Raw genomic sequence first — 26,686 nt, forward strand, 5'->3', positions numbered from 1 at the left:
TGGGCCAGCCCTCAAAAGCTTACTTAACCTAGAATTTTTGTATGTATGTGTGTCTCTGTTTATTTATTAACTATCCTCACTGTATTCTAGGATATAAACTATATACTCTGGCTGTGTTCCTTAGGATTTTAACCAAGCAGACAATGGATTAAGAATAGATAATACATGCTGAGGGTTCCTATGCATATGAGTTCACACACACACACACACACACACACACACACACACACACACCCCTTTGAACATCCGGGACACAGATTTCTCTAGTTCTAAATCTCTGAAAATGGTTCTTGTGCAGGATCTAGCAAAGCAGGGACTGTTGGAAGAATGGGTGAACAGCATGCTGAAAAACTCTGGGAGAAACAAGACAAGAGGTGGTGAGAATGGTCATTTTCACGATTGCCCCCTGGCCTCTCCTGTACTTGGAAGAATGATTAATCATCATCAGGAGTATTGCTGCTTCTCACCCTAGAAAATGCTGCACAGAGTTGCCCAGATGAGAAGCAGCTGAGTCACAAACCTAACTCCTGCAATTTGGAGTATCTGTCCTTGTGACTTTCAGTTTGGGGCTCAAATTCTGAAGTCACCGTTTTCTCTGTCCGTGGTCTCTCCTAATCAGCAACCGCATCAGCTTTTTGTGCCTGAGTTTCAGCTGCTCAAGACAATGGCTGTCACAGCCTGTGAAGCTCTTCCTCATAATTTCCAAAGTGAATCTTGTATATACCATAGTTTATCTTAAGCCAGGCCATTTCAAACATGCCTCCAAATTGGGGAAAATCTATCTAGCCACTATTATGTGATATGTTAACATATAAATAAAAACTTAAATTTCTTAACTTACAATAGCTAAATAACAACATTAGATATGTTTTTCCACGATTACTGAGCACCTGCCGTGGACAGCCACTACCCCAGGTGCTTTATATATATACATTAAACCATTTAATTTTCTTACTACAACCCATGAGGGAAATTATCCCTATTTTACAGCTAAAGAAACCAAGCTTCAGAAAGATTATTTACTTGCCAAAAATGTTTTAGCTCCCCAAGATTTTAAAGCAAGCAAGTTGTGGAGGTGATTTTAAAGCCAGGTCTATATGACCCATATGTCGAGCTGCCCTATTGTCGAAGTCGCTGAGGCCTCATCTGCCAGGCCACTCACTCACATATTAGAGACATTGAAAATGAGCAAATTTTATGGATGCTTCTGTTCTATCCTCTGGAATTTTCCCCCTGATTCTTGAACTACATGTTCATCTTTATGGTGTCCATTAGAACACCTTCTTCTTAAAATATTAATGTTTAAGTAGTTTATGGATTTTTTCTCTAATTCTGCCTCCCATCTTTAAATCTGATGGATAAATCAGAAAAGCATAGGATTTCTAATGCAACATGAGGAGCAAAGTTAATAAAAGCTTAAAACAAGATGATACACATTTACTGATTTGTTGGTACTTACAGTGTGTTGCCATACTTTTTGTTAAAATTTTGAAAATGTTTTAAATAATTAAGCATTCAAGACCACGATGGGACTAAGAAGCTCTTTCTATTAAAAATATCCTTAAATTATGTTGACATGGACATGTTGTACTGAACAGTTATAGGTGCTGGGGCTCCTGATGCAAATGTCATTTCTATTATGGATTTTTCTCAATTTAGAAAATATGTTCAGTAGGCTAAGTGTCCAAAATGAGCAAAGATGCACACACTTGCATGCACACAGGCACACACACACACACACACACAACAAAGCCTATCATTTATTGGGTATTTACTATGAGTAAGTTGCTATAATAATCGTTTTCTTATATTTTTTATTTAATCTTTTAATAATCCTATAAATTAGATACTACTATTTGTATTTTACAAGTTAGGAAATTGAGGTTCAAAAACTTGCCAATAGTTTACAGAGCTAATAACTGACAGAATCAGGTTTTCAACCTAGTTTTTTTCTGACTGTCAAGTTTATGCCTTTAATTCCTATGCTCTAATGTTTCCCTGGTGTGGAAGAATTAAATACAGCATAGAAAACTAAGACGGAAAAAGGCACTTACATGAAGTATGTTAAGCTCACATTTAATTTGCTCTGTTTTATGATTTGGGGGGGAGGGGGAAGAGGGAAGAGAAAGAAGGGATTTTAAAGAGTGACTCAGAGATCAAACATTATTTTATCTTTGTCCCAGAGCACTTCAGACTCAAACCCGAGGCTTCACTACTGCTGATACGCATCCCCCTCCATGTCTTGTAATTGGTAAATTTACATCATTGTGTGTCACCAGCAGCTTAAGAAAAGCACAGATGTCAGTTTTAAGAAATCCTGGGAATTTCAGGCTTGCTCGGACTAATTGGCCCCATCAATAAAATGCTAATGAAAAAATAAACCCAAACCTTTACTGTAGTAGCTCTGAATTCTGATCACAAAGATTAATCTAACTGCCTTTCTGAAATCCTTGTATTTTCACACAGTAAAAATAAATATTTTTTCCTTTAAAAAAAAACATATTTGTCTTTTAAAAAGTTATTAGTACTAAATCGGTAGTGTAAGGATTACCAGAAATTCTAATTGCAAATGTTAGCCGTTTTATAAAATTAAATTCCACTGTTGCATTTTCTTAGAACAATAGAATTCCATGTTGTCACTTGTTGGTTTTAATGTCATCTTGATAAGACATCTAGGAATTTCAAGCAACTAACTACTTAAGCATTAGCATCTCTCTAATGTTATATAATCAGAGGAAGCTTCCATTTATTTACACCATCTTTACTAGCAAAAGAATGGTACGAGACAAGGTCAGAGCCCGCTTACTGGAAGCAGCAGCCTGGCAGGCTGCTTAGGGTTCCTGGTATGCTTTTTTCTCCCTGAACTGTCCCTCTTTCCTCTCTTCCAATCTCAGTGTTGTTAGCATAACAGGATCAGACAACGAGAGTTCATCTTGATCAGCCCCCTATCTTGTGCAGCCTCCATCTCATAGTTTTAAACATATCCACAGCCTGACTACACAGGTTCTCATGGGTATAATTTCCAGATCTTGATTTCCTTTTAGTATTTGGAATGTGGCCACTGCTTGGCTTATTTTTATACAAACATGCCAGAACTTATGCGTTGAATTGGTTGCTGCCCCCTTCAAGGCTGTTACCTTGGAAGGTTAAATATACTTGTTCGAGTGATAGGAACCTTAGTAGTTTAGAAACGGAGAGGACTATGAGACTTAAACGCACTCCAGCTCCTGCCCTTCCTGCTGGTTCAGCTTCTTCCCAAACAAACTTCAGACGGTGTCTTTGTCACCATCTTCACTTACTCCCCAGCCCACTGTAATCTGACTTCACAGCCACCTCTCTATTAAATCTCTCCTGCTGAGGTGGCCAGTTACCTCCATGTCTCTTAATGGGGACAATTTGGTGAACTCTTGTTTTCCCTAACCCACTCATTACACTAAAAATTATTTATCTGACTGCGTACCTAACTAGACTGTGAGCTCCCTGCAAGCAAGGACCATCTTTCTTTATCACAGTGTCTTCTATGTCCAGCATGGTGCCTGAAACAACAGGCCCTCAATACTTAGCTGAATGAATGAATGAATGAATGCATTCATATATTCAGTCCCTCTGATTTTACACATACAAAAGAAGTCGTACAATGTGCCCATGGTCGTACAGCTGAGTATTGGCAGAACCAGCAGGTGACCCCAGGTCTTCTAACTCCCAGGCCAATTAGTTTCATACCATACTGACATTGCTCAAAATAAGTTTTGGCTTCCTCTTTAGAATTGCTTTCAAAGCCCATAGTATATTCTCTTGAATAGACGTAGTGGCAAATCTTTACTCTCTTGGTTGGTGACTTTGATATTTGGAATCATCCTAATGTTACCAGGAGCCTCTGTGATCTGGCCTCAAGCCACCTTTCTCCATTACTACCACCTACAGATCCTTCACTCCGCAGAAACAGAATACTCACTTGTTTTTCTTACATAGCCTGATGTTCCCAGCCCTATGTCTTTGTTTAAAATGTTCCCTCTGCCAGGAATGTCCTTCCTCTTTTACTCCCCAAAGGCCCAAATCCTACTCATCTTGGTTCATATTCTTTCCAAAACAATAATTTGACCTGTAAAGACAGAAGGAGGAAGGAAATGAGCATTGATTGACCTAGTATTTTCACATATCTCATATCATTGTATCTCACTAAATGGAAGCCAGAGGTGCACAAGAACTTGGTGTTCAGTAAAAAGAGGAAGAGCCAATGAGTGTCACAACCTATAATGCATTACAAAAATGTTTGAAGGGGGCCTGGCCCTGTGGCATAGTGGTTAACTTCAGCGCAGTCCGCTTCAGTGGCCTGGGTTCGTGGGTTTGGATCCCAGGCGTGGACCTACACCACTCATCAGCAATGCTGTTGTGACCCACATACAAAATAGAGGAGGAATGGGACAGATGTTAGTTCAGGGCAAATCTTCCTCAGCAAAAAAAAAAAAAAAAAAAAAAAATTGTGTGAAGGTATGTGTAAAAGGATATTCTAGTTTTAGGTATTCTAAACAAAAATGTAAGAAATAAAAGGATATTCTAGTTTTAGCCTAAAGAATTTAAGGCCCCAGAATGGGGACATTATCATAGTCAGGCTTCAGAGTAATTTGCTTAAAAATATACATTGAGATGATTTGACTCTGTTTATATTTGTAGTAGCCATTTGGAATCCCCAACTTCTGTGGGGAAGAGCTACATGAGATTGGTAATCAGGTGATTTGTATATGTGTGTACATGTGAATACATACCCCCCACACACAGGTGCTGAGGACTGGGGAGGTGGAGGAGGGTGCAGGGGAATCGGATATTTCTTCTGGAAGAGGTGGCTTCATTTCTCTTCTGCTTCCCACTTCCCCCCACCTCCCATCACCACCACCACCACACACAAACATCTGCCACTTCTCCCTGAAGCTCATGGGTGTGTAGGTTTTATTGGTTGGTTTTCTGATTATGAAATTAATGTGTTGTCACTTTAGAAAATTTGGAAAAGAGAAACCAAAATCTTATAGCTCAGAGATAATCAACCAAAGACATATTTCCTCTCAGGACTTTGGATATATTTAGATTTTTTTCTTTTTACATAAGTGGCATCATTTTTTTATGAAGTTCTGTATTCTGCTTTTTCACTGAATGTTATATAATGAGTATTTCTCTGTCATTAAAATTCTTCAGAAACATAATTTTAATGACTACATAATATTGCATTTTATGGGTGTATCGTAAACTTCTTAATTATTCTCCTCTGTTTGGCTATTTATGTTGTTCCCAGGCTGCTGCTTTTTTTTTTGGTGTTGTAAATAACGCCGTGCTAAAAGATTCTCATGTAAAACTTTTGTCCACATCTTTGATTACTTCCTTAGGATACAATGCTAGTTCTGAAACTGATAGGTATGAACCTTTTTTTTAGGTTTTCAGTACATATTGTTAAGTTCCTTTTCAGGAAAATTTTACCAATTTATATTCAGCCAACTGAGGCATTTTGAATGTCACGAAAATGACTGTAGTAAATTATGGCCACATCCCCTCCCTAATGAATATGCCCATGGGACATAAGGAGACAGTCAGATTCCACAATCAAAGGATTAATTGCAATTGACTAGTGACAGGCCCCTGCGTTCAGCAAACCAGAAGCCTCTGCAGAGGCCTAGTAGAGGAAGAGTACAGTAGAAGTTATCTGAAATTAAGACAAAGCCATCCATTAGCACATGAAGAAGCTGGTAGTAAAGTTTATCATTACATATCTAGTACATTTGGTAGTATGTGCTTTATTATTACACCCCACCTGCATCCTAAAAGCATTTGAGGTGAGCACTGGGCACCTGGGCCTGTTCCTCCTGGAGTGTCCCCTGAGCTCCCCAGGCTGCACAACTGAGCAACCAGATTCCAAAGCAGAGATAATCATCCCCGTGTTCAGTGGGTCCTAACTGATCCATCTCTGCTTGATTACTGATAATATCATGAACATCTTTATACATCAATCCAGCTTTTATGAAAGGCAATAGAACATTAAAATGGTTAAGAGCACAGACTCTGGAGCCAGACTGCCTGAAGTTTAATTCCTAGCTCTACCATTTAATAGCTGTGTGATCTTGGGCAGGTTACTCAATACGTCTGTGCCTTAGTTTTCTCATCTATAAATTGAGGATGATAATAGTCCTTTCCTTTAGAATTGTCATGAAGAGTAAATAGGTTAATACATGTAAAGTTCTAGGAACTTAGTCCTTAGTACTCAGGCCCATAGTAAGTGCTATGTAAGAATCTCCTATTTTTATTTATTTATTTTTTGGGGGGGTGAGGAAGATTAGCTCTGAGCTAACATATGTTGCCAATCCTCCTCTTTTTTTTTTGCTGAGGAGGATTGGCCCTGGGCTAAAATCCAGTGCCCATCTTCCTCTACTTTATATGTGGGATGCCTGCCACAGCATGGCTTGATAAGCAGTGTGTAGGTCCGCACCAGGGATCCAAACCTGCAAACCCCGGGCCACCGAAGTGGAGCACGCAAACTTAACCACTACGCCACTGGGCCGGCCCCAAGAATCTCCTGTTTTTATTATTTCAAGTTGCTAAGAATTAACTTTGATAGACAAACTGATGTTAGATAATAAAAATATTTTAAAACAATTGCTTGGACTCTGGATAGAAAGGAAAACTCTTTTTCAACTAGGTTCCCAAGAATATTCTAGTTCTGTCTTTGCAAAGTTTTTTGTGACAACTATACTTAGTTTTATGACAACTAAACTTTTGCATCTCAGAAATACTTGAAAGTGGTATCTTATACTAGAGACAAAGACCATTACCATCCCATCTGATACATTTCCCTCTCATATGAAAGAAATGGTATATTTTATCATCAGACATTAAAAAAATCTAGTCTTCTATTCTGTCTGAGGTAAGGAATTTCCTAAATTAACACTTAAAAACCATAGAACTTTGCCCTAATGTCACAACCCAGATATAACAATGGCAAAGAAACAAAAGGCATATTTCCTTTCAGAACATTTTTTTTAGCCATACCCTTTCTCCTGGATTCATCTAGACAAAAATCTCAATGAGGTTATCAGTGTGTGTTTAGAATTTGACAGTTCCAGCCCTGGAAAGGCTTGGTCAGATTCTTCATATATGTATTGGACTTCCAACAATGAATCGTTTGAAATATAATTCCAGTGAATGATCCTGGTGAATAAGTGAGCTCAATGAAAAAGCATCCAAGTAAAGGAACTATTCAAAGAATCAGGAACTGCTTGACCAGCAGAAATTGGGCCATGGACTTTAGAGTCTATAAACTCCTGGCCATCATGGATAATTGATAGTCATAATCTTCCAAAGAGCTTTAATTGAATATTTGGAAATCTGTATGAAAATAAACTGAGTCAACTAAATAAGAATAAACACAGCTAAACTAAATACTATAAATCTTCAAAAAAAGAACCCTAATTAAAAAGATATATTGTACTTCCTGGACTTTGCCATCCTGGTTGTTTTCAAAATCATGCCACTGGGAAAGTACAACTGTTTCAAATCAAATAATTTAATCTCCCATGCTGGGGCTTAAGAGTGCGTTCTCCCATTTTTCTCTTGCTACTTGTTTTGGGGATAAAGCAGTGCGAATTATTCAGACACCAATCAGATTTATCATCCTGTGCCTTTTGATGACATCCATCTGTTTATCTAAGAAGCCATTAAAGACTTATTGAGTTACAGCACTATGGAGAAAATTGGGTTATCATCTACGGTTAAATCCAATTCTTGCATCTGCCATCTTTTCAGCTTATGTGGTATATTCTGAAATTACCCTGACTTGCAGACCTACACTACAAGAATACATTTGCTTCATAGCCTTTTTATGTCATTTCTAGAGAATTTCTAATGCATGAGCAATTTGTGGTTCAGGAAAATGTTGACAGAAAGATGTCAGTGCTTTCTCTTGTTAAAAGTTCAAAAGCCTAATAGGGCCTGTGCCAGCTTAAAAGCCTTATTCAAAAGTGGGTACTGTTCAGTTCCGAGGTTTGTGTTTAGAGGAGCCCCTTCAAAGAAAAATTTGACTCTAGGTCATAAAGGTAGAATTGTGTTAATCAGAAGATAAGGATAAATTAACATCAAGTCAAAATTCAAATGGACAAAAAAATAGTGAGAGCTCATCACAAATGGTGTTAGATAAGTACCAGCAGGTAAACTGATAAGACACAAAGGACCCAATCTTCCTAGGGAATGACTAGGTAGGAGTTCAGTGCTTATCTCACAGGTCAAGCAGCTTAAGCAATACTAAAAGTCATGTTTTCTGAGCTGGCTGAAGAGGCAGTGGACTGTACGGAGAAAACTAATTGAAATAAAGTGAATATTTGCAGTTTCCTGGAGATACTGTTATATCCTGACTTCAGGAGCTCCAGAGAAAGAGCAACTGTAAATCGGGCGGATGCTTCACTTTGCCAATTTTTCTAGCATTTGTCAGAGAAATAATGAAGAATCCATGAGTAAAACATTTCCTTGATTTGTTTATGTAAATCAGGCCAGAATTCTGGGAAGCCTAGATTTTCTGGGAATCTTCAAGGATTACAGCATAGCTGCTCTTCATTAAAATCTAGCTGTACACACCATTTATTGGCCATTTAAGGAGATCCTTCCGGTCATATTTCACAGTGTCCTTTCGTTATTTTCCTCATTGTAAAATAAGTACTCTGAGATGGAGACAACAGCTATGCAACAGCTGAGCATAATCAATTGAGACCTACATGCCTGATATGGCTGGTTTCGGAAAAATATTTCTTTGTCTGTCTATCTGTTTGATTGTCTGTGACCTTCGTACATCTCTGTCTGTGCTGTCAGCAGAGAAAGTGTTTCTGTAAGTCACTAGTGATGCCACAATGAGAGAAAGCTATCGCCAAGCCAAGGATGACCAGGAACCAGGACCTAGACCCCAGAGTAGCAAATAGGAGGCAGAAGAGTCTCCTGGGATTATTTCATATCCTGCTAAATTCATCCAAAAGGTGAATTTGAGTAGGACTGAAAAACCTCTTGTTCAGAGTAAGAAGTTGTATTCTTTATGATTTTAAGAGCTGTGGCATTTCTCTCTTCATCACCCTAGTCCACGCGTAAAATACTTCCCCTAACTTGCTCAGGTCTGAAATTCTATGCCTTAAGGTAGTTTCTAGTCGGTGAAAGGGAGGAATGAGGGCCCTTTGGGCCAGAAGGAGAAAACACTGTTTCTCCAAAGCTTTTGTCTCAGATCTACTCTATTGATTGCCCACTTGGTAAACATTTGACTTTTATTCAGAATAGCAGAGGAAAATATACTGGCCACTTTTCATTCACTCATTCAAAGATTAGTTTCAGAACACCTACAGACTATTTCACAACATTTTATTTGATAACTTAATTAATTTTAGTGTTCAGGTAGGAAAAATGATATTGAGAATTCTTTAAGAAGTTGTTCAGTAATGCCATTGATTGATCAGTTAAGAATGTTAACCCAGATGCAAATAACTACCGGAATGGCTAAAAGCAAGGTTTTGAAGATGTATTGGGAATTGCTGGGGGCAATAGTTCTGGGAGAACCGAAATGACACAGCACAGTAATGCCCAGAGGTAGTACCACCACTCTCCTCTCTTTCATCTTTCCCATCCCCTTATCTCCTACCCAGCTCTCCATGCTTCTCAACTGGGAGGCAGATGTGGTTGCTCTCTCTCAGACAGCCTGCTGGAGAAGGTGTATTGCCTTTTCTGTCCACCAGTGACATCCACCTCAACATCTTGGCTTTACTCTATGGCTTCTTTAGAATGCAGAGTGGAAGGCCAGAGGTGCCGTGTACTTGCTGGGCTGAGTTCTTCCAGCTTGAAGTTCTCCTTGTGTGCCCAACCTCTCAACTGAAGTTTCCATTCTCACCCTGACCACTACTAACTGAAGCGGATAGCATCACCTACTGATCATCAAGTTTCTGCCTGATTTTAGGTTGCCCTCCATTACTGACTTAGGAAATGAAGATATTGTTTACCCTTACAGGTGTTTCTTGAGAGTCCATTTCTCAAGTACTGGGCACTATTGAAGAAAGAAATTAATGTTAATTATACATAAACTTTAGGAATAGAAAAGAAAATTTAGATAATTACTTTTCTAAAGGAGACTGTAATCTCCTTGGGCAATTGATAAATTACTTTGTGTAACTTCCATCTCTGCAAAAGGTAAAATGAGAAAGAAAAAACACTAAGTGTTATGGACTGAATTGTGTTCCCCCAAATTCATATGTTGAAGCCCTAACCCCCAATGTGACTGCATTTGGAGATGGGGCCTTTAAAGAGGTAATTAAGGTTAAATGAGGTCATAATTCTATAGGAATGGTGTCCTCATAAGAAGAGGAAGAGACACCAGGGTGTGTGCACAGAGAGGAAAGGCCATGTGAGGACACAGACAGAAGGTGGCCAACTGCAAGCCAAGGAGAGAGGCCGAAGGAGAAACCAAACCTGCTACACCTTGATCTTGGGCTTCCAGTCTCCAGAACCATGTTCTATTGTTTAAGTAGCTCAGTCTGTGATATTTTGTCATGGAAGCCCTAGCAGAGTAATACACTAAAAGTTAAATGAAGTCAGCGGAACTTGAGATTTTCAAATGCTGGGCAGGACTTGGGCAGACAGTATAGAAGGAGAAAGTCGATCTAAGCGGAGGGATTCATGAGCAAAGAAGAGTCAGAATCAGAGTGATTTGGAAGTGGGGAGTTGCTAAGTCTGATAGAAGATGGCAGGAAGGCCCTCACTCCCAAGATGCAGTTGAATTTGATCTGGTAGTAATTGAGAAACCATTATGGGTTGTTGAGCAGGGACTCACCTGCAAATGCAGGGTTTTAAGAAAATTAACTTTGCTGCAGTACACAAACTCAATTATAAAAGATTAAGACTAGAAGTGGAAGACCAGTTAGGAAAATATTACAGTAATCCAAGCAGATAAGGGTCTAGATAGTGGTAGAAAGGGATGGTATCTGATGAATTTGAAAGTTATTGCAAAGTAGGAATTGATAGTACTTGGTGACAAAATTGAATTAAATTGACTAGTAAATCATTTCTTCTTCTGTGCATCTCAGCATTATATGTCTCTACCAGTGAACTCATTAAAAAGATTGTTATGTTTTTGCTGTTGCAAAGTTCTTAATATAAGTTGATTTGAGAACTCTTTTCCAGTTGAATAAAGTTAGTGAGCTGTTGGAAGTACCCTAAAGATTTTAGTAAGCCAGGCTTCATTAAAAATTAGGTAATCTAGGGGCCAGCCTGGCGGTGTAGTGGTTAAGTTCGTGCACTTGGCATTGGTGGCCCAGGGTTCACAAGTTCAGATCCTGGTGCAGACCTGTGCACCACTCATCAAGCCATGCTGTGGTGGCATCCCATAAACAGAGTGGAGAAAGATGGGCACAGATGTTAGCTCAGGGCTGATCTTCCTCAGCAAAAAGAGGAGGATTGGCAGCGGATGTTAGCTCAGGGCTGATCTTCCTCACTCCCCCCGACAAAAAAATTAGGTAATCTATATAAATAAAACTTTCAAACAATTGAAACTTACTGTCATTACTAAATTTGGGGGATGGAGAGTGGCTAGTCCCTCTGATAGATAGCACATCAGAGGGGTTAAGTTATCTTGAGGGACAAATGGAGGAACAAGTTCAGCGTCAATTTCTCTAAGAATAGTCAGGAAAGGGACCCCACAAGAAAGCCCTCTAAATCTAGGTATCCAGGGCCGGCCCCGTGGCTTAGCGGTTAAGTGCGTGCTCTCCGCTGCCGGCGGCCCGGGTTCGGATCCCGGGTGCGCACCGAGGCACCACTCCTCCAGCCATGCTGAGGCCGCATCCCACATACAGCAACTAGAAGGATGTGCAGCTATGACAGACAACTATGTACTGGGGCTTTGGGGGAAAAATAAATAAATAAAATCTTTAAATCTAGGTATCCGTCCCTGAGACAAAAGGGAATGTGGAATGAGGGTAGAGATCCAAGGATCTAGGTAGATCTTGTACACTAACGCACTAATGTGTAATGAGCATCTGTTATGTTAGGCTTTGCGTAGATTGTTCATTTCATTTATACCCATTGAGCCCTTAGTAGGTGTTAGCTCAGGGTGAACAAAACAGGCAGAGTCCCTGCCCTTTTGAAGCTTACTGTCTGATGTGGGAGACAGGCATCAGACAAATAATCACACAAATACATACCTAATTACAAATCATGATAATTGCAGTGAAGGAAAATACAAAGTGGTATGAGAAAGTATAACAAGAGTTCCTCATTTAGATCTGCCAGTTAGAGATGGCCTCCCTGAGTAAATGACATTGCAGTGGAAACTTTGAAGGATGACCAGGAATTATTCAGGCAAAGACTGGAAGAAAGAGATTTCAGGGCAGAAGTGAGGCCAGTGATTTGCAGGGAGTCAGAGTGCTGGCTGTGGCATTCCAAAGATGTGGCAGCACGGGGGTTGAGATCTAGTCATCAAGAGACTTGAGTTTGTTTGCAGAGAGCATAATCCCTGATAAAACCTACCGTTAAAGACTAGGGGTGTGGCTTAAGGCAGCATTCAGTCACAGGGACATTGAAAGGCCAAGTAGAAAACCAAATATAGAGAGTCTTGGATACAAACTGACAATGGGACACCTGTAAGTGTAAGCTGTTGAACCACTGCCTGTGAGGTCCTCATATTTCCCAGCCCAGCACCTATAGGCACAAGCTAAATGGAAAATGCAGTGTGGTTTAATGGTCAGAACGTCGGATATGTAGTCAGATGCATGTGGACCACTTTCCAGGTTTTTTATCCTGGGAAGCACACTTAGCCTTTCTTAGCGTCAGTTTTTTATTCTGTAAAATGGGGATAACACTACATATCTCTGAAGAACCGCAAAAAGCTCAAATGAGATAATGTCTATAACATGCTCAATTTACTTCCTGATGGACAATATATGCTCTTTCTTAACAAGTCACTATTCTTTTGTTGTTCTATTTGGTTCATATTTATTTGAGTAATAACATGAAGATACCTACATACTTAGTAAAATGCATGAACTTTATAACCAATGTTTTCTTTCTACTCAAAACCTTGTTTGAGTCTTTTCCACTTTTCCTCGATTTATAATTGTGTTTCATACTTTTGAGGCTCTCTGAAATGAAATCTCCAGATTAGGGGAGAGTGAACGGATTAGTATGTAAATTTACTCACTTAGACGTAGAATTCAGTGTGTACTCAATTAAGATTTGATCAATGAATGATTACTGCATAATTACAGAGATTTGACAGAGATAAGCATTGTTAATTAATTGCTAAAATAGTATATATTAAAAAAATAATTTTAAAGCATTTTTTGGTAATTTATGTTTTTAAGTGGTTAGTAAACTGAATTCTAACCTCTTGCTCTCCGAATATTCTCTTAGCTATAAGCCTACCATGTTTTAATTAGAAAACTGTTCTGACAGTTCCGGGAAAGGAAACATTTTTTCTGTTTAAAACATTTCTAGCATTTCAGCTAAAGAATTTATCTAGAATGATTTTCCCTTTAAAAGGAATAGTAGATAATTAGAAGCATAGTACAGTAAATTTTCTGACTTATGGATCCAAGCCAAGAACCATACAACTTTTGTGCTTTATAAGCAATTGCAAACTAAAATGAGTAACTGGTATATTGAAATAGAGCTGCTTTGAGCTGCTATTACCATAGAATACTTTTCCGGCTTTCTTAGGAGCAGAAGAACAAAATTGAGAAGGCATCCATCTGATTGAAGCTAGAATGCTGCTTGCATTGTACTTTCCTTCAGGCTGAATGGTGGTCATTTTATTGGCTATTAATGTGAATAGAGAGATCACTCATTTTCAGAATGTAGCCTGCAAAAAAGATCTGTAGCCAATACACATGGCTAGAAATGAAGCTGCCTGTATAGACGTAGATGTCCCTGAGTCTGGTCATAGGATTCTGGAAATCATAGTAGAAAGATCATAGATTTGCTCAAATCAAGAATGTCTGTCGGGAGTTACTGAAACCTCCCCTTAGCTCTTCCTCCAGGTAGGCCCAATGCAGATAGTCGCTATTAGTATGTACTGTTGGGTCAGGAATACGTTAGTGACAACTAGTCAGTAAGGTACACTGGTCTTCAAATATTTCCTCTATGATAATACCTGGATGAGATATTTTATTTGGACTTTGGGAACAAAAGCATTGCTTGAGAATATTTAAAACCTAGTAAATATAAACAGTAAACAAAATTTAACACAATTAACTTTATCTCAGTCAACCACATATCTATAAAAATGCTGTGTTGGTTTAACCTCTCTAGGGACTTGGTAATATTTTTCCCTTGACAAATAGATTTCAGTTTTTATTCATTTGTTCAAAAGTACTTACTGAGTACAGGTAAAATCCTAAGCACTGTGCTAGGCACTGGGTGTGCAGCACTAAGTAAAATCAACTCTGACTCCCGCCCTTGTGGACACTCACAGTCTAGTGCGCGAGACAGAGAGGAATCACATGGTGCCACAGTATCCTTTCTGCAAATGAGATCTTTGGAGGAATCCCAAATATCTCAGATGACAGTGGAGCAGGTCTGGTAGAAATGGAACAGGCAAGGAACCTGCCGTCCCCTTCTCTTCACTGCCCTCTTGACACACCTCCTTAGGTTCTCTGTGGACCTACTTTGAAAGTCACTTTACATGCGGCCTGATGAACAGAAAGACAGTGGAAACTTTGCTCTGTGGGACACCATCCTGGCTAAATCTGTTTCAGATCTTGCTGGCCAGCCTCACCACGATGGCCACACACCAAGGACACAGGACTTCACTCCAACCAACCTAATGCTGCACAGTTTGCTCTTTGCAATGAGAGACACGATTTATTTATCACTGTGGTTTGGGCAGCAGAGAGTGCCACTAGGAAGACCTTTCTCCCAGGAAATAGAACTCTAAGAAACTATAATTATAAGAAAGAAATAGATATGGACAACTTATAGAAAACCTCAGTGCACCTACACACACACAGATACATGCACACACATGCACACACACACATGCACACACACTTATGTTAGCCAAATGTTTTGAACCTGCCAAAGGGGTCTAAACTTGCAGAGCATCAGATAGTTAGACCAGTGTGCCTCTGGTCGAGATAGATTAATCTGGGGCAGGGGGCACGTACCTTACAAGCAGTTTTCTTTTGCTCTTTCCCTGTCCAAGAAGAACCTGGAGATGTGCTTCATTTATACTGAGAGTGAGAAGGTCCCACTTGCCATTGTATTATGGCCCTAGAGTTTCAAGATTCTCTGCTCTCTGATGCGTAATGTATGTGTTGTGTTAATACCCATTCCATTTAACACTAGTGCCCCTGATACTGTGTATACATGAGTAGGACAAGTATGGCTCAGCAGCACCATGGCCCACACTTGTAGAAAAATTTACTTCCTAACTCCTCAAATATTAATTGTTTGATTGAAGGGTTGGAAGATTCCAGTGGTAGGAATGAGAAAAGATGAAAATGTGGAGTTTTAGGCATAAAAATAGTATAAAGAAGAGAAAAATTATAAAGGCTATCACATATATGTTGCATATTCTATGCCAGATACTATTAAAAAGGTATATGTGCATGCATTCACATACTCACTTAAGCGTTACAGCAGCACCATGTGATAAACACACTTCTTACTGAAATTTTATAGATAGAGAAGCCAAGGTACAGCACCTTGCCCAAGATCACACAGCTAATAAGGGAGAGAGTCAGGATTTGAAGCCAAACAGTCTAGCTGCCAAGTCGGGGCTTTCGGCACAGTACTATGCAGCCACGGGGCTAGGAGAGCCCTCTGCAGGATGTGTAGGTAGAGGGCAGTTTTCTTTAAAAGCCGAAGGTGGGTGTGAACTCAGTGAGGCTATATAATAGGATGAAGAGAATTATGAAGAAAGAAATTAGGAACTTTGAAAGGAATAGAGGACAAGGTTACCTGTAGTAGACCTTGACTATGATGATTAAAACTGAAAATAATAATAGTCACTTAGCTGCCTTAAATCCTTTTTTAAACATAGATAGTGGATAAATTTTAAATAAATACTAGTCATCATGAGTTTCTTTGAAAGGAATACTAGAGATTCTGGCAAAACTGTGGTCCAAGTGGCTGCAAGGAAAACATTTTCAACCTGAAACTGAGGTTTTACTCACTCATGGGCATCAGTAAATCAGGGAGCCAAGAAGAGGCTGTGCATGATGGGTGAGAACAAGCTGATGGAACAGTATGGAAAAGCCTGGGGTCACAGTGGAGCAGTACAAACTGAGTTCAGGAGCCGGGAAAATTTTCAGAAACTGAAAGTCAAAATTTACTAGATGGTAAAAGCTAACATACCAAAGATGATGCCAGAAAGCATCTGGAAATGAGGCAAAGCCTGCCTCAGACAGGAAGCATCTTATATGCTGGACCAACAACCAAAATTATTTCAGGAGACAGTCATCTTGCTCAAGCCCTCACTACAGTGCTTGACCTAGATGGGCAGGTGCTGTCAGCCCAGGACCTAGAACTGTAGCTCAGACTGACAAGCTCACTTTTTGAAGGACCCCGGGGACCTGGGACACTGGGTTCAGCCTGTGCCTGGCCATGGGAAAACGTGGACTCAAGAAAAAAGTAGGGAGTCCTAGGCTCTGGCTAGAGGAGACCAGTGATAATTAGAAAGGGAGCAGAACTGGAAGGGCCTAGAAGAATGTGATTAATGTTGTAAGACAGCCAGGCCAGCTGTGTCCCTGTCATTCACCTAATCGATATTGAGTTTTCATCCTGGCCCTTCTGTGCACTTAAGTATAGTGAAGCCCTGAGTATTTCCTGTGTACAGTAGTGAAGGAGGGTGAAAGGACTCCTTAGAAGAGGAAGAGGGGAAGCAGTGAGTCACAAGATAAGGGTTTTTTTTCCCCCCTTGAGACACTGAAAAGGACAAGCTTTGGATGGGTAGCTATGAGGACCCTTCCCACTTTGATATTCTCTGGGTCTCTGAATCTCCTGATTCCCTGAGAGTGAAAATTACTCAGAGATGTGGGGGCTGCCCACCCATGTGTTTGTGGAGCTGCACTGGTACCTGTGTCCTCAGAGCCTGACTTGTCTTTGCAGAGGCTGCGGGCTCCCTCTCCCAAGGGCTTTCTCAGTTTGTGCTTAGGGCAGTGCCAGGCTGGTGTGAGGCTGGGGCTTTCCCATCTCTCAGCACTCCCTCTGGGGGACAGGTCGCCTCCCTTGCTCTCCTCTCAGTTGTCGATGGGAGTCTTGTATTGCCAGGGCCACGCTAGCTCATTTACAGCCTCTGAGCAAACGCAGTTCCACCCCAGAGTTCAAGCATTGGCACCCAGAGTGTGAGCTGCATTTCGGCCCACACTCACCCCTTCTCCGGGAGTTCCTGTCCAGTGAGGAGCTCGCACAGCTGCCTGCGGCACCCCGAGCACTGCTGCCGTTTCTGCTGGATGGTAATGCACGGGCACTCAGGCACACCTAGGCCATAACTTAACTCAGCAGCTTTCTCCCACACATTTCTTTTCCTGTATTCTCTCTTGTTTGCCTAACCAAAATGTTAAAGTCACTTTTGACTCCTCCCTCAACCTCTATGTTTAGTCGAACACTAGTGTTGATCCTACCTCTGATTTCTCAAAGACTATTTCTGTAGTTCAAAAAGCCACATACTGTATATCTCTTTTACTCATTATAGGTTGTCTTTCTCATCCATTATGTCCATGTGGAAACTGATGCTTAGACAATTTAAGTATTTGGTCCCAAATGAGTGCTACCACCCAGGTCTTCTGACTCTGAATCCCAGGCGCTTTTTCACCTGCATTGCCCTGTGCTCCTCAGTTGGCTTCCCCCGCCTCCCTCTCCCCTCCACCAGCCCATCCTCCACCCTGGGGCTACAGGTAACATCCTCAGACACATTCAGCCTATTCTGTCACTTAAAGATCTTTGAGGGCCAGCCATTTCCAACAAGGTGAAATTCACCCCTCAGCATGGCAGCCTCACTTATTTTCCCAGCCTCATTTTCTAGCACTCAGGCTTTGTCTCCAACACCGCCAGACTGAGACCAGCACAGCCAGGTCCTGGGCTCAGATGGTACCTGGGAGGTGCTGCAGGCTCAGCACTCAGCATTCACAAGCAGGTGCTGTCTCTGGGGAAGGGGTTTGGAGGGTGGGGAAGCTGAGCCCCAAAAGGCCTTGAACAAAAACCAAGAGCTGTGCAAATAATCACAGACGTTGTAATCCTTGCAGGGTGTCCAGACAAGCTGGGTATGGTGAGTTTGGGGAGAAAACTAGCAGTCAGGTTCACCCTGCCCAGGGCTGCTGGGGGAATTTTGACTGAACTGCCTAAATAAGTGGCCTTAAAAGCACCACTCAGGCTCTGACACCCACGTTCTCCTTTCTAGTCATACTGAACTAGTCATGGTTTCCATAGGCGCCCTGTGTTTCATACTTTCATTCCTTCACCCATGATATCCCTTCAGCCTGTAAGGCATTTTGTCACCTGGAAAAGTCCCATCACTCCCCAGGGTTACACCTCATTGTCACCTCCTCTGTGAAGCCTTCAAGACTCCTTCTTGGCAGTGTTAGAACTGTCCTCTGGTTTTGTAACAGAGGAGTAGAGAGGAAGTTCTGGGAGGGAAGGAGTCTGAGTGGAAGAGTGAGAAGCAGAGCGGGGAACAGAATGGCATGTCCCCACTGGCTCCTGGGTGTTTGCTCATCGTACTGCTATAGCATTAGCGACTCTGTGTGTTGGCTGGTTTTATAATTAGCCAGATGTCTATGAATACCTCAACCCTTGCCAGATAGCGAGTCTTTAGCGCTCCCTGCCTGCCTCCCAATAGGCTGCTAGTTATTGCTAGAAACCCCCAAAGAAATGAACCATAGTCACCACTTGACTTCAGCTCTGTTTGAATCCTCTGGCTCCAGCTGTCCCTTGTTCATAAAGCCTTTAGATGCCTCCCACTGCCATGGCCGATCAGGGGAACAGATGCCAGTAGCTGTCCAAGGCTGCAGCCTCTTGATAATCCCAAACTCTTGTTCTCGAAGGCACCAGACCTGGGCTCGGCTTTGCACAGGATGGTGAGACTGTACCCTCTGGCTCCTGGACACCTCTCCTTCTATCCATCCAAACCAGAAAGCACCTCTTTACCCCTCCTGCCCAGGGGACCCACATCCAGCCCACAAGCTCCAGTTTCCCAGAGTGCTTCTCACCCCATCTCAGACCCATTCCTCAACAAAGATTTCTTCTCTTCTTTTAGAAAAACAAAGCTGTCTTGCGTATCAGTGAGTGAGTTTCAGCTGTTAGGAGTTGGCAGGCAATTATATCTTTAGGTGTAAACCCAACAGAAATGAGTATATATATGTACCAAAGGACTTGAACAGAGGTGTTCATATAAGCGTAATTGTGATAGCTAAAAGCTGGAAACATGCCAAACAGGCAACAGTAGAATGGATAAAGTGTAGTATATTCATACACAGAAATAGTATACAGCAGTGGAATAGATAAACTATTGCTACATGCAACAGTACAAGTGAATCTCACTTACATAAGGTTGAACAAAGGAAGCCAGCCACAAAAGAGTATGTAGTGTATGATTCCATTTATATAAAGGTTTTTTTTTTTTGCTGAGGAAGATTGGCCCTGCGCTGACATCTGTTGCCAATCTTCCTCTACTTTTTTTTTTTTTATTGTATATGGGACTCCACCACAGCATGACTTGACGAGTGGTATGTAGGTCCACAGTCAGGATCTGAACCCATGAACCCCAGGCTGCCAAAGCGGAGAGCATCAACTTAACCATTACTCCACCGGGCCAGCCCCTAAAGTTTTTTTTAATGACAATTAATCAGTGGTGAAAGGAGTCAGTTTAGTGTTTCCCTTTGGAAAAGAGAAAGCAGAGTGAGTCCTCTAGGGTTTTGGTATAGAGAGAACTGTGACTTTTGGGGGATGAATGTTTTTACCCCTTCTGCTGGAGTAAGGATCTCTGATCTGATCTAAAATGGCCTGCACCTCTCAGATACAGTCTTTTTGTACTCTCCATCTCAGCCTGTGGTGGGGCATTTGAGGTGGACGTGGAGAATGACATTTTCAGTAGCGTGGTGTCCTCTCTGCTCATAGGAAGGAACCTGGTGGTTGATTTCTGTAAATAAAATTCCGGGGAAAACTATGTACATTTAAATATGGGCTCTGGTAGCAGCAATACTAGAGCTGAGGAAAAATGGAACCAGTTGTCATAAACAGGCAAAAGAAAATAGCAGTTTCCATCTGGACCTTACCTTTCCATGGCTATTTTAGCCATCATCATTCCAAAATGGATTTGAAATTGTATTTTACCTCATTTCTCTTTATATCTGGTGCAGTATTTCTTTTGGTAATCCATGCTTATGAAGCACTTAAAAACAGAATCCTGGCCTATTTTCAAGGATGGGAGATATGAAACACCAATTAACTATAGAAAGGTTTGAATTTAGGATGGTTTTATTTCACCATGCAGGATGTTTCTCAACATAGCCGGCTACGGCAAACTGCACTACCGGAATCACAATACTCCCATTGTGGATCCCTTGGCTGTCAGGAGATTCTCAGCAAACAACAACAACAACAAAAAGCATTAAGCCGCCTCTTCCTAATTATGTCTCTCTCTAAATATCTAATTATCATTGAGAACAAATTGCATGTTACAGAGATAATATTATGGGGAATCATTAATCTGTTGGGCTTCTGCTTTTGAATTCCTGTGTCAGTGTCGCAGCTGCTAGAGCAAAAAATTTTGCCACCTGGACACTTCAATATGATTTCATATTTAAATGCAAAAACTGCTGAAGAGAGGTTCTATTTGATGGACTTGGCTTCTTCAGGCATTTTGTACTTACACATGCATCACGTGTACAGCTTTTCCAGATTTCCCAGGTAGCTGGGAATATTGAATAATTGAGCATTTAGAGGGACAGAATTACAAGGGAGCAATGGGAACATAGTAATACCAATAAGGTGGCAGCAGAATTAACTTCTCTAATTCTTTCTTTTATCAGTGCACAAAGGTCTGCAGCTTTTCGTGACATTCCTCAGTAACTACATGGGATTTCCCTAATAAGTGCTGATCCAAAAAGTACACATGCCCAAAGATTACCTGATAATTGCACCTACTGTAATATGCTTAAAGCTAATTAACATTCAGTCTTCACTTTAGAGAATAGAAATTGCCAGGTACTTATCGTATAATTACATCTTTGTGCATTCGCTATTGTAATCCATGGCATTAACTATATAATTAAATGATGAACAGTGACTGTATTAGTAGATAATACTTATGTAAAATTTGTGCCTTATCCAAAAAAATAGAATAAAATAAACAGATTCAAAGAATCACATCTCATTGTAAATTTCATTGTTCTCGGGGAGATTGTATAGCATGTCAAGAATTAATAGTGATGCTGTTAGCTCCTCGGAGTTGGGAAGATGATAATACTGCCCCACTGTCAGGAAGATGTCCACTGTGGTTCATCTCACTACTAAGGATGAGTTGCACTAAGAAGTTCTTACTGCTTTTTCCCCAGAAATGCATCAAATACTAAGTACTTAGAAGTTGACTTACTAAAATGACCTGTCTCTAAGCTAAGTCCAGCTGTTTTGTGTCAGATGCTTTGTTTAAGAATTCCTTTAAAAAAATGTTTTCATCTGATTATAATGCAAATATATATTCATTGAAGAAAGTTTGTAAAATATTGAAAAACACACAGAAGAAAATAAAATTCAATTTTTTTTTTTTTTTTTGTGAGGAGGACTAGCCCTGAGCTAACATCTGATGCCAATCCTCCCCTTTTTTCTTGAGGAAGATTGGCCCTGAGCTAACATCCATGGCCATCTTCCTCTACTTTATATGGGATGCTGCCACAGCATGGCTCAACAAGCAGCGCGTCGGTGCATGCCTGGGATCCGAGCCATGAACCCCGGGCCACCACAGCAGAGCGTGTGCACTTAACCGCTTGCGCCACTGGGCTGGCCCCACTTTTTCTTTTTTTTTTTTTTTTTCGTGAGGAAGATCAGCCCTGAGCTAACATCCATGCCAATCCTCTTCTTTTTGCGAGGAAGACTGGCCCTGGGCTAACATCTGTGCCCATCATCCTCCACTTTATATGGGACAAGCATGGCCTAACAAGTGGTGCCTCAGTACGCGCCCGGGATCCGAACCCAGACCACCAGCAGCAGAGCGTGCGCACTTAACCGCTATGCCATGGAGCCAGCCCAGAAAATAAAATTCACTTATAATACCATATCAGTGTTAACTTTTTGTTAAGTTTTTGTTGTATATGCTTCCAGTCTTTTTTCTAGATGAATCTCTCAATAGATGGATAGCTAGATATATACATAGATAGACATCTATCTATATAGAACCTCATATATATATATAAAACATTGCAATCCACTTTTTTTAAGCAATGTATTATGAACATTCTAATGAAGTGTTATTTCTCATCATATTTCCCATGATCTCATAATATTCTGTAATATTTATAGTTCTTAAATTATTTAACTTTTTAATGGACATTTAGGTTATTTCCAATTTTTCACCATTGATCATTATTATTTTACTCTTCACCATATGAGGGTTGTCTAAGAGAATTTTTAAATGTTATGTTTTTATGAAAGCATATTCTAGACTATCGATTCTAAATAATTACCTTGTGACAATTTCAGTGCCTGAGTTTGCATCTGTATTCACAGTATCCTGGAGCCATGGTGTGTCACTTTCATTGTTGTGGACTGATAAGAAAGGGCAGAGGTCAACTTAATAAGTAAATGATGGTATACTTGGTTTCACTAAGTGAAGCCAAAGACTTCATAGCGTGCAAGACAAATGGAAGTTCAAATAGAGAAAAGTGGTTGCAGGATTGAGTCATTACATGGCGGTAACTTAGATACATCAAACTCAAAAAAACCCCAAGAAGTTCATACCATATTTGCAGAGCAAGCAGTAATCAAGTTTCAAATAAATACCATCAGTTACCCTAAATGAATGCTGTAGATTTGAATTTTGTTTGTAAATATTGTATTTAATTTGTAGATTTGTTTTAAATTTGTTTGGGTTGTGTAGTTGTATAAGAACTATAAACATAAAGAGTTGCTATGTAATTTGATATTTTCACACATTTAAGTAACATAGTAAAAATAATTTAAGTTAACATTGGGGGGTCTATAAGAAGTTTTCTTTTAAAGTAGATCCAGACATTTTCTCAATTGGGTTGTACTGTGCTCATAGCTACTTCTTTATGCACATCCTTAGAATAAATTATTTCCTTAGGGAAATTTCCTGGACATAAAATTACTGTCAAATGTTGTAAACATTCTAAGGCTTTTGATGTTTTTTGTCAAATTTGAGTACAGATTCTTCAAGTTACTTTTTCTCCCTTTAGTTTTGCCTTCATTTTTAATATTTTCCACAGTAGTCCATTTTTTAGTTTATCAAATATTTATTGAGTACTTACCATGCACAGGCATCATGCTTGAAACTGGGTCTTCAAAGATGGAAGGACTCAGTCTCTTCCCCAAAGGAGCCCACCCATGAATATGGAGGTGATGGCATAAGACAGCAGTTCTCAAACATTTGTTTTCACTTTTAAAAATGATTGAGGACCCCAAAAAGCTTTTTTTGTGTGGATTATATCTATTGATATTTACTGTATTAGAAAGTAGAGAGCCAGCCCTGATGGCCTAGTGGTTCAAGTTCGGCACTCACTGCTTCGGAGTCCTGGGTTCGATTCCTGATCGTGGAACCACACCACCCGTCTGTCAGTAGCCATGCTGTGGCAGCGGCTCACATAGAAGAACTAGAAGGACTTACAACTAGGATATACAACCATGCACTGTGGCTTAGGGGTGGGGAAGAGGAAGATTGGCAACAGATGTTAGCTCAGGGCAAATCTTTTCCTGCAAAAAAAAAAAAAAAAGATAAATTCTTTAAATGCCATAATTCTTATTTTCACTTTAAAGCTTATATTTTAGCATTGGCCACACATACTGCCAATTGTTTTCCTTGAAGTGAGAGGCTTATTTTGTTCATTTTTAAGAAAATGTCTGCCATATACCCAAGTCTGAATAACCATCATTTGTCACTCATTTAAGAAAAAAATGGTATCTCATTTAAAAAAATGTAGCTAGTTCAGCTGGCAATTCAAACAATCATATAAGTGCTTTCCTTGAGACAACCATCATACTTCAGTCTGCAGCAGAACTGCTTTCTGTGTACTTTCCATTTCATCACACAGAATATTAAAAAGACATGTATGCAACAGTCAAGATTTAATGGATTAAAACATTCTTATGTGAAATTGGTATTATTTTTTACTACAAGTGCATAGCAGATGAAGAATGCCTGACTGCTATTACAATTTGGTGCCACAGCCTTGATTCATGCTAAAGCTCTAACAATCTTAGCCAACACATCGCTTCCACCATCAGTACAAATATCTACACAATGAAAAAGGCAAATAATGTCTTAGTATTATTTTGGTAAACAATGTCTTAGTATTATGAAATGGTTTTGACCTCATGACCCCCCTGAAGAAGCCTTAAGGACCCCTAGGGTCTATGGTCCATACTTTGAGAACCATTGCTATGGAGTATGATTATTATGAGATGGATGGATGCACAGTGTGCTATGACAGTATAGGGGAAGGAATGCCTCAGTCTGCGTGACAGGATTCACAGCTAAGTAATGATTAAGCTGAAACTCAAAGAATAGGGAATTTACCTAAGGATATATCATTAAAAACAAGAAGTCCAGAATCCCACAGTTACCTCCCACTACTACTTCGTCTCTCTTATCTCTTCACACTGAGCTTCTCTGAGGAATTTTCTCTGGGCACTCCCTCCACCTCCTCACCTTTGACTCATTTGTCAATCCACTCCAACTGACTTTCTGGCTCCATTATACCCCAAAATGGTCTTGCTCCCTCTTTCTTAAAATACTCTCCTGCCTTGACTTCGCTTGTATAATATTCTTGGGGTTTTCCTCCTGCTTTTCTATCTATCCCTTTTCTGCTTTTTTTACAGGCTTATATGCCTCTAGCCAGCCATTAAAAGTTAGTGTTACTTAAGGCTTACTTCTAGACTCTCATCTTTTATCACTCTCTCTATGCGCTTCCACCCACACCCAAGGCTTTAATTATAGTTTCTCATAAATTTTAGCTCCAACCAGACTTGTCCTCCAAACCCTTGCTCCTTAAAGTGTGGTCTGTAGATCAGCAGCATTGGCATCACCTGTGAACATGTTAAAAATGCAGAGTCATGAAACCCCCTCAGACCTACTGAATCAGAACCTGCATTTTAACAAGATCCCCCGGTGATTTGTGACATATTCAAGTTTGAGATGCACTGTTCTAAGAACCTGACTCAGTGGTAGAACTGCTTCCCTGATATTTCCCCTTGGCTGTCTCAAAGAACCTCAAGCTCAACATGTTCAGATAGAACTTACAATTTTTTTCACCATATCTAGTTCTTTTTTTAGTTTACCTTAACTCAGTGAGTTACATAGCCATCCGCTGTGTCATGCAAACGGGAAAAGCATCCTCTATTTTATCCCCCACATCTAATTGATCCCCAAGTTCACAGTCTCTTACATCCCTCCTATTCTCTGCATCTTCCTCTCCACTGCCACCATCCTTCTCTAAGCTACCATTAACTATAACCTGGATATTTTGCAGTATCTTCCCACTGGTTCCCTTGCTTCCATTCTTACCGCCTTCAATTTATTTTTCACAATAAATTGTGGAAAAAAGTAATATTTTGGATATGCATATTAGATTTTATCACCATCTTGCTTAAAATATCCCAACGATCTTCCATTGTTCTCAAGATAAAGATGAACACCTGTAATATAGTCATGGGAGACCTGCCCACTGCCTGCCTCTCCAGACTTGTCCCATGTCACATTCTCTAAACTATCAGTCCTCTCACACCTTGCTGTCTCACTACCACTGCAATTTATCTAGTAGATTCTTGCTGTTAGATCTTAGCTCAATCATTTCTTCCTCAGGGAACTTTCTGTGGCCTCCCTAATAGATCCATTCCTCTTACTCTGTGATCTCATATTTCACCACTTATTCTCCTGCAATTTGTCACAGTTGTAACTCAGTGTTCATTTCTTTGTGATTCTTTGATTAATATCTGACTCCCCCATGAGAGCAAGCTCCATCAGGGCACAGACCACGCATATTTTTTCCGACAGTTGTAACCTAGCTTAGGGCCTGGTTGTTATTATTGCCTACAATGATAGGCAACGTACTACAGGTTCTTACCCCTCTGGCTTTGTTCATAAGTAGTTCTTCCACATGGAATTCCTTTCTTTCTCCCCCAGTGTCAGATAGCTAAATAATACCTGTCTTTCAAGATTGAACTAAAATGACATCTCCTGCATGTGGTCTTCCCAGCAGAAGTCCTCTTCACATCCTCTTATGTGGTACTTATTACCTTCTGCAGCAATTACTATGCGTTTTTTTCTCTCTCTGTATTAATTGGTGTAAGTAACCACTAGTTGCTAAAAAGATAAACAAAAGTTTAATTTTCACTTTCACCCAGTCCAGTGGGCTGACTGAAAGTCCTCCATCCAGTGACTCACAGATTTGGGTTCCCTTCGTGTTATCATGCTGTTTTCCTAGCACGTGGCTTACAAGGGTGTTGTAGGGCATGGAGATGC

General features: G+C 40.3%; 1 protein-coding gene across 4 annotated transcripts in view; it reads left to right on the plus strand.

Moving 5' to 3' along the window:
• Positions 1–26,686, plus strand: part of ATRNL1 (attractin like 1) — a 773,536-nt gene that overhangs the window by 688,542 nt on the left and 58,308 nt on the right. Inside the window, exon 30 of one of the 4 annotated variants that reach the window (XM_087432665.1) lies at positions 299–396. The exons of the other annotated variants lie outside the window; for them this stretch is intronic. Coding sequence (XP_087288791.1) covers positions 299–381 — 83 coding nt within the window. The 3' untranslated portion in view covers positions 382–396. Of the gene's footprint in view, positions 1–298; positions 397–26,686 lie in introns of those variants that run through there. 4 annotated transcript variants of the gene reach the window in all.

Source organism: Ceratotherium simum, chromosome 6, assembly GCF_057802395.1.
Source record: "Ceratotherium simum simum isolate JZ-2026a chromosome 6, ASM5780239v1, whole genome shotgun sequence".
Lineage (NCBI taxonomy): Eukaryota > Metazoa > Chordata > Mammalia > Perissodactyla > Rhinocerotidae > Ceratotherium > Ceratotherium simum.